The sequence below is a fragment of the Setaria viridis genome, chromosome 8 (genome assembly GCF_005286985.2).
Source record: "Setaria viridis chromosome 8, Setaria_viridis_v4.0, whole genome shotgun sequence".
NCBI classification, from domain to species: domain Eukaryota; kingdom Viridiplantae; phylum Streptophyta; class Magnoliopsida; order Poales; family Poaceae; genus Setaria; species Setaria viridis.
In genome coordinates, this window is record NC_048270.2 from 5,232,290 (window position 1) to 5,241,270 (window position 8,981).

Consider the following 8,981-nt stretch of genomic DNA (forward strand, 5'->3'; position numbering starts at 1 on the left):
GTTTGCCCAGCAAGTCATCGTGCCAAAGGATAGAGCGTACTCTACGGTCAATCACAAGCTGACCCAATATGCACCGTTCTTTGATGGGTGCATAGGTGCTCTAGACGGTACGCACATTCCAGTAATTGTCGGGTGTGAGTCCCGTTTGGATTTCCTAAACAGAAAAGGATTCACGAGCTTCAACGTGTTAGCCATATGCGATATGGACATGCGATTCACGTACGTAGGAGCTGGGATGGCAGGCTCGTGTCACGACATGGCGGTTTTGCGTGACTGTATGTCGGCAACGACGTACCCACATCCACCTGCAGGTAACAAGATTCTAAGAGTGGCACATGTAGCTAGACTTGGAAAATGTGGTGCACTAATGTTGATTTTTTTTGATTACCTGCAGGCCGCTATTATTTGGTCGACTCGGGGTACGCCGTTCGCGAAGGATATCTAGGGCCGTATAGAAATACCAGGTATCACCTCGAGGAGTTTAGCAGAAGGGCGGCGGACACATTGGAGGAGAAATTTAATTTTCACCATTCAAGTCTTCGCAATGTGGTGGAACGCGCCTTCGGTGTCCTGAAATCGAGGTGGCACATTCTGCGGGAAGTGCCACTATATTCAAGAGAACGGCAAACCAAGATTGTTATTGCTTGCTTTGCACTGCATAATTATTTGTTGGACCTTGCAAATGACAGTTCTGCAGGATCGTCCAGGGCGCGAGAACCGGACTATGCGGTGTCCGAATGGGTGGTAGCTAATGCTACACCTGATATGGGCAGTGTCCGAGATTGGATTGCGGCGGGAATCTCGTTGATGTAGACGCGGGATGTATGTTGTGTACGTTCATGTTGTAATTTGTATGTACGAAATTGTAATATGTTGTGTGTAAGTTCGTACTCTCGAGTGTGTTTGTTATGTTTGCCGGCCACTATTTTCGAACGTAGCAGCGCATCCGTAGGGAAACCACTTTGGAAATTGCTAAGGATAAGCTGTCACCGCTCCCTCGCTCGTATCGGTACAGGAACAATTTATTTCCTATTTTTTTAACAACCTCATATTTTTAAGTATCAACAATTCTATTATTATTTGTAGTCCCACACCTTGTAATTGTTTCATTTTGAAGATGAAAGGCCCAAGCACCAGGATGCGCCCCGCTGTCTTTTCACTCCAGGACCAACCCAAATGCTCCACTGCCCAACATTTTGGGTCGACTGTGCGAGCCCCTCAAATCAGTTCAGGACCGTCGGACGGTCGACAGTTTTTTTTAACTAGTAGAGTGCGGCACGCACGTGTTTTTGTTAAAACATAATAAATAAGATTTTATAAAAAATATAGCAAACAATTTATATTTATAGGAAAGATTTACATGCGGCAAGAACATATTTTAAAGAAATATGATGTACAATAATTAGATTCGGTAATAACAGTTTAGTATCCCACACATTAAAAACATTGCATTCTAAACTTCCAAAGTATATAATATATAAAGAATTAAAAAAAAGAACATTCATTTGCTAGAACGGTGCATACTCAGAATAAAACATCATTGGTACAGGCATATCTCATCCATGCAGATCTTAACGAGCCATGAGTAAAAATATTGTTTACAGCCAAATAGATAAAGTAATTAAACATACCGGAAATGTTTCCTCTTTGCACCAGTGGTATTGGCCCTGACTCCGCCCTTGGCCTCCTAACACCACGGCCAATATATACCCCATTTTCAAACACGGATTCGGTAGCTCGTAGGTTTCTTTTTACAAAGATGCATCTATACTAAATTATTTCGTGCATTTCCTAGACTCTTCATGTACCAGAAGCCGCACACAATCTTGGAGTGTAGAAACTGCTGGAACAATATATAGTGTTATTTTCAATAAACATGGGATCCAAGAAAAATTATAAAGCATGAAAACAAAACTAACACACCTCACGACTCCGAAACATCTCGATAAACAATGTTTTTTGTGCCTTTTCCGGAGATATCCATATCCTTATTCTTTCTAGCAAGAATCCATATCGTCTCACAAGAAACACCTTTAGATAGAACCACATATAGCTACCCATGTGAAAAAAAATAGGCTCGGGGAGTTTGATACCCACATTTGGTATTGTCTGACCTTGCACATTGATAATGGTCATAGCGAAGCTCAACCAGATGGGGAATTCCTTGCACTTGAACTTGAAGGGAAGCGATAGATCTTCAGAGGGCAACATTGGTATCCTGGGTATGAATACCCTTTTTCCTGCATGTTGTCCATTAACAATCTTGGCATCGATACAATTCTTCTGAAATCCTCTCACAATTAGATGGGTACCATTACATAGGCCATTGTGAGGGTCAAGATTACGGAGTAGGATGACAAGGCAGTTCTTCTTTATCGTCAACTCATGTGGAGGTAGCCCATTCGATGTGATTGAATTGAGAAAATCCAGAGGATAATTATTCTGTGGGTCATCCTCTACGGAATCAAAACTGCAGTACACATATTTACTACCTAGGAACCTATCAATCATTAGTGCATTCATTGCATCCACGTGCTCATTCCTAGTGGAAAGGATAGCACGCTCGCGCATGTAGTTTGCAAATGTACAATTAACATGAAGGTTTGGGAATACGTGGTCAATGAGCGTATCAATAAAGATGTTACCTGTCGGGCTATCAATAAGAATGTCATCAAGCAACTGCACATAATCATCACCAATTATTTCCTCAATACCGTTACCAATCCTCAACAGATAATCTGCGAACCAAGCATCGGACTGTGCTCTCATGTTTTGGGTCAACCGGATGCGCCGAACACTTTCCCATATGTACAGCCGAAAGTTACGTCACACAAATATTCAGAATCAAACATGCACTGTGATGATCTGTCAGACAACATTAAGTTTGTCAGCAACCAATTTGAATAATCATTTCCATTATGAGCAATTATTTCTCGTAAGGCATAGTCAAAGTCAAGGATTTATCTAACTAATGCAATGGTACACAAATTTGGATGATGGAAATCAGAAATAAAATTCAGTGAATGGAACAGTGATCAATATGGGAGCATACCTCACGTACTAGAAACCCAACAAATGGCCTTCTTTTGCTCCTGTTACTCTTAATTATTCTGGTTCTTGTAGTTGTGTTTGTCCCCCTCCCTCCTGTATGGCTATTCTAATGTAATCAAAGATTTTAAGAACATTAGAGTAGACTATTAGTCCAAGAGAAAACAGAAAAGGAAGTACGGTAGGCCATTTTAATTTCAGTATATAGATTGGGAAGGCGCATCATTCTTTCCTTTTAAATCTAATGTAGACAATGAAAATAAAACTCAATGAGCTAAGTTGTGACAGCCAAAATGTATGCCACACAAATATTCAGAATCAAACATGCACTGTGATGATCTGCCAGACAAGAAAATAAAAATTTGAATTGTTCATTACTACATCAAAGTTCATTAGGAATATCAGATCAATACATATACTATAATCAAAACACTAAAGATGAAACTGATGGCTTCAGTCTTAGGAAAGATGCTCAAAAGCTTGCAAGCCCATTAAGCTAAGTGGTTCATAGCAGTCAAGAAACACTTTACACAAGCATTGTTAATATAACTAAGAAATACATATGCATGCATCTCTAATGTGCTACTGTTCAGAAAAGAAGTTTGAGCCATTTACGATCAAAGAAAAGTAACTAACCAAATAGACACATATACGAGGCATGATAACATACAAGGTCGTGCTTCTACAGACTGTGTCATCAGCTTGCACCACGCATGCATGCATCTTGCAAGGCAATAAAGGGTACGTACCTTCCCAGCTGGTGTGGTTCTGCAGATAGTGTGCTCGGTGAATCCATGCATGTGGCAGCATCAGGAACACAGATCACTGCAAAGATGGACAGGAGGATGGGCAACGGAGGTGGGATTACCTGTCGGCAGATGAGTAGGAGGCAGCTTTGGGCACAACGCACGCCTAGGCCGCTCTCCTCTCGTCGTTCATGTGCTGCTGCCAGGTTTAGACCGATGCTCTGGCAATGATACCGATGATGATATCCTCCACCAGGGCGTGCCTCTCTCCTCTCGTCGTTCATGTGCTGCTGCCAGGGTTAGACCGATGCTCTGGCAACGATGCCGATGATGATATCCTCCACTAGGGCGCGAGACGGAGATGATCCCATCCACCAGGGAAACACGGACACAGAGTGAGGCAGATGTGCATCGCAGAGGGTTGGGCGGCGCGATGCAGCAGCCAAGCCCGTGGTCCAAGAAGGATCAGGGTAAGGCAGACCAGCATGACGGAACTAATAGGCAGTGCTCCGGCCAGGCATTTCTTCTCAGGGTTCAAACCAAACAAGTCTAAACGCCGCTGCTACTGGGGCAATCTATGCAATATACATCATACATTCGCTGATTAACTAGCAGGCAAAAAAACGATCTAAAAATCCGAGAATCCATAACAGTGATTTCGTGACCATATAAGTTGGTTTGATGGACACAAAAGGAAATCCACAAGCATAAGCATTCCAGTCTTATAACTCAAATACATATCGAAGCTGACATCACGATTCACGAGATCACCATGAACACTAATGTAGATTAGCGTAAATCATCTTTGGTATCATAATCAACTCCACCGCACCATCTTCATGCTCATTCTTCAGCATCCTTCCGAACTGTTACTGCATACAATGAAACAACATAAATAATCGGTGAACTACAGCATATGAAATACTTATTCCTTTCTTAATTTGATTGAGATGCAACAGGTCATTCCCCAAAAATAGTTTCATTTCCATTATGCGATTACCATGGGATCTTCACATGCACTACTAAATTCAATTGGAAACAGATGCAACAGTAACACAACTCAACTAGATAAAAAAAGAACATTCATAATCGTGTAGGATAAGCTGCTGGAGTTGCAATGCAACTACATATAAAAAATTATTTCTATTTGCATGGAAACATCAATTCAAATTTCAATTAATACAAACCAAATCCTTCCATCAAATTTGTTGGATCTGCAGTCATACTTATAACTAAAATCAGTCAGTATAGTACAAAGAAAGCATAAACCTTTAGAACAGGCACCTCATGGGCCAAAGGCTTAGTCTACCTTGTTGATTAACCAATTCATATTTTCAGACATATTTCCTTTGTGCATTTCTAATCATTATCTAATCGATCGGCTTGTAATATTACTAACTGGGGTAGTAAAATAAATGATAACTTGTTTGATCCAAGCCATATGCAGTTCTTGGAAATCTATAGCCAAAGAAGTATAGTGATCCACAAGAGAAGCAGATGACACTGCAACCAAATCAGATACAATATAGGTAACTAATGAGAAAACAAACAAATTTCAAAGCATTTAGTGACAAAAGCCACGGCCTAAAGTTGTTAGTCACATGTCGCAACAGTGATAATTATAATGCATGGACAATTACGAACAAAGCAGATTAAGGTCTAAAAAGTAAGCATTTGCAGCTATAGTACAAAAGGCTAATTACCTGGGGTAGTGGCTGGATTCATGTACTTGGACATTCTACTAGGGCAATAGATGAAATCAAGACCACGGTATCTTCGAGTGCAGAAGTAAGCTGCAGACCGTAGCCTGCCATTCTTCATGTCAACAGAAAGAATCCATGCCTTCGGGTGCATAAACTTCTCCCTGGCCACCAAGTAAACGATATCTTCACCACTGATGCAAGGAGAGGGCAGAGACATCGAGAGGTTCTGCAGGTTTCTTGCAGCCTCATTTTCCCGTGGTCTACGCAGCAATCCGGTGTCCTCCAGAACCTGTGAAATCGCTGGGTCAATCGCTATGCTTGAAGCTTTGACCACGGATTCCTTGTGCCAATCCTCCAGGGAGCTGCTCATCTTCTTGTTGCTCCATGTGGTGAGCGCCCAGTCATCCACTCTGATAGAAGTCAACCCTGCTTCTTCATCATCCCATACCTCAGTCATTTCCAAATGAACAAGTCTGAGACATCCCTTGTCTCTGATGAAGGTGATGCCGCGGCGTTGCACTGGGCTGCCCAACTCGATCCCCTGCCCGTTGTTGTAGCTCATCTCCACCGATGGCAAAGGAATCGGCATGCTGCGGAGGGAGGGCTGGCCGACGAGCACATCGCAGAGCAGGATGTCACGCCAAAGATCGACCCATCCCATGGTCCCACCTTCACCTCCGATGGTGATCACGGTGGTTGTATGGTGGTCAAAAAGCCGGCCACAGTTCCTGGGAATTTTCACCGGGAAGTCCAGCGGCGCGTCCACCGACAGCATCCTGCTGATCCAGGTCGAGGTGTCGGAGTGGAACAAATGGAGCTCGAACTGGTGAACGGTGCCCGTGAAATTCAACGCGGCGACGGTGTAATGGCCATCCGGACGAGGAAGGAGGCCGGCGGAGGAGCAGGAGAGGTAGGGGTGCGGGCGCCGCAGCAGCTCGAGCGACGGACGGGTGGAGTCGGCCCGGTAGACGAAGTAGTCGTAGTCCCTGCCACGCGAGATACAGGGCCCGGACCCCATGTTGACGCGGAGGAGGAGGAGGTCGTCCACCGAGTAGAGGATCTCCGGGGGCAAGGACCGGTTCAGATCGGAGCTGTACACGTAGAGTGTGGACGGTTGCGGTGGGCGCTTGAGGCAGAAAGAGACCTGGATGGCCTTCCCATTCCGGGTGCGATCTTCGGCGGTGGTGCGGCTGTTGTGGATGCCGACGACGGCGTCGATGTTGAAGAGGACATTGGTGGGCCGTCGGGATCCTCGACGCGGAGGCCGGGAGGACGACGCCTTGGTAGTGGACATGGTTTCAGTTGGAAGAGGCGGTCTGCTCCGGTGGCTGGGTGCGGTGCGGCGGGATAGCAGATGGCGGCGCCGGAAGCAGGGGAAGCTAGGGTTAGGTATTTGTGCTTCGACGGATGGTGACGCAACGGGCCGAAGATGAAAGGCCCAAACACCATGATGCGCCCCGCTGTCTTTTCACTCCAGGCCCAACCCAAATGCTCCACTGCCCAACAATTTGTGTCGACTGTTCGAGCCACTCAAATCAGTTCAGGACCGTCGGACGGTCGACAGTTTTTTTTTAAGAAGTTGCTACCTAAACGATCAGCTGCTATTTTCAAGCACCCGTGCCACACGTATGAATTTAGAAAAAATAATTTGATTGAACTCTATTATTATTTATTATATCAAATGCACACATGATAAATGTATAAAACTATCTGTTATTTATATATCAAAGATGTCCTTAAAAATAACATTAAAATTGTCAACCGTGGAATGCCGGACGGGGGAAGTTATGTTATTATAATAGACGGGAGCAATGCTAAAATAAAAAAACAATTTTGTTTAGTAGTGAACTGAAAATAACTAACATTACGTCACACAAATATAATTCTCTTATTCCATATGGATGAAGTAAACTATGATATGTTGAACAAACAAAACCTATCTCTGCTACTACGTCAACCTCATATCCATGAGGTTGTGCTATAGCAACTTTAAGAGGCTCGAAAGCAACACGTAGCAACAAATGAATGCAGATGTCTGAACTCCTTCAATTGATGGGTTCTGTAAGGAAAATGGCCCTAGGCCATTATGATTTTGGTGATTAATGATAACATAGTCATCGGGACTAAAGTGTTTGCAAGATATACCTTTGTAGGTGTTTTATAGGTCCCAAGGATGATTACCAAAGCCATCAAAATGAAAAGAAAAAAGAAAGACTTAGGGTCCGTTTGATAAAGCTCCATCTGATTCTGATTCTCTAAGAGAAGTGATTATGTGGCTGAAATTGATTCTCTTTGACTCTTTAGCATAAACTCTTAAAATCAGGATGGAGAATCACTCCACAGAATTAGGAGAAGCTACTTTTTTCAGCTCACAGCCTCTTAGTTCATTTTAGAGAATCACTTCACAATTCACCAATTCATACGGTGATGGGAGTGTCACTGTCGGTGTTTAGACCGGCAACCTACCGAAGGGTATCCCGAGGTAGTGGATTAGTTGGTGGCGTTTGACCGAGATCCGGAACTCGAAGGTGATCGGACACACGATTTAGACAGATTTGAGCAGCTGAATAGTGTATTACCCTACATCATGTGTGTTGTATTGTGTTGGTTGTATTGAATTGCCTCGGAGGGGGTCGCCTCCTCGCCTTATATATACAGGGTAGGGTTACAGGTTGGTTTATTACAAAAATACTAGTAAGATAAAACTAGAGAAGTCGTACCCTTATTACAACAAGTAATTTCCTAGTCCTCGACTAGTTTTTTCTATTCCATGTAGACCACGACGTCCTACGCCATAGTTTCTATATCAGACACGTCTTGATGTCCACCTCTATATTTAGGACTGTCTACACTGCGGGTGGGTCCATAGATGTATATACAACAAGCCCCTGAGTACTTCTTAGTCGAATGTAACAGTCCTCGAGTACTTTTCAGATCTTCACCGAGTAGTTTTGATGCTCCTCGAGTATTTCAACTAGTTGAATCTTCATAATTCTCGAAAAGGTGCCATAAGGCTATGAGGTGCTTAAGCCCCATTCATCTTGATCTTGAAACCTTCATCTTTGAATTTTGTATGGAAGGGCGACGAAAGTCGCGCTCCATATGGAGTAACTCCCGAGTCTTAGGTTGAATCGAGGAATTAGGCTAAGGGTCAAAATCATAATTTACTTCTTTTCCCTTTAATCCTGAAAAAATTCCAATTCTTGGACACGTGGCACCCAGCCCCCGGGCCTTACGCCAACTAGTTTTGTAAGCATAAGGGTCAAAAATAGGCAATGTATCCATTTTTTGTTGAAAAAGTCATACCTTATCAAAAATAATGGTAATTGTCTATCAAATTTTTTATTTTCATAAACCCCTTAGATCCGCTTGGTTTTGTTTTCGCATTTTACTGTGCGTTGCCGTTATAAACCATGGACAGAGTTATCTGACTATCTATTTCCTTTCACCTTTGCCATTCGCCTCTTTGCCTTGCCTCGTACTA

The 8,981-nt window shown here is 43.3% G+C and overlaps 1 protein-coding gene across 1 annotated transcript; it reads right to left on the reverse strand.

The window, feature by feature from the left end:
• Positions 1–4,419: 4,419 nt before the first annotated feature.
• Positions 4,420–7,029, reverse strand: LOC117833865 (uncharacterized). Its single transcript, XM_034713465.2, has 2 exons — positions 5,498–7,029; positions 4,420–4,666 (listed from the first exon to the last, which is right to left on the reverse strand). The coding sequence occupies exons 1-2, from the start codon at positions 6,789–6,791 to the stop codon at positions 4,638–4,640; spliced, it is 1,323 nt and encodes a 440-aa protein (XP_034569356.1). The 5' UTR covers positions 6,792–7,029; the 3' UTR covers positions 4,420–4,637.
• Between the last annotated feature and the right edge of the window lie 1,952 nt (positions 7,030–8,981).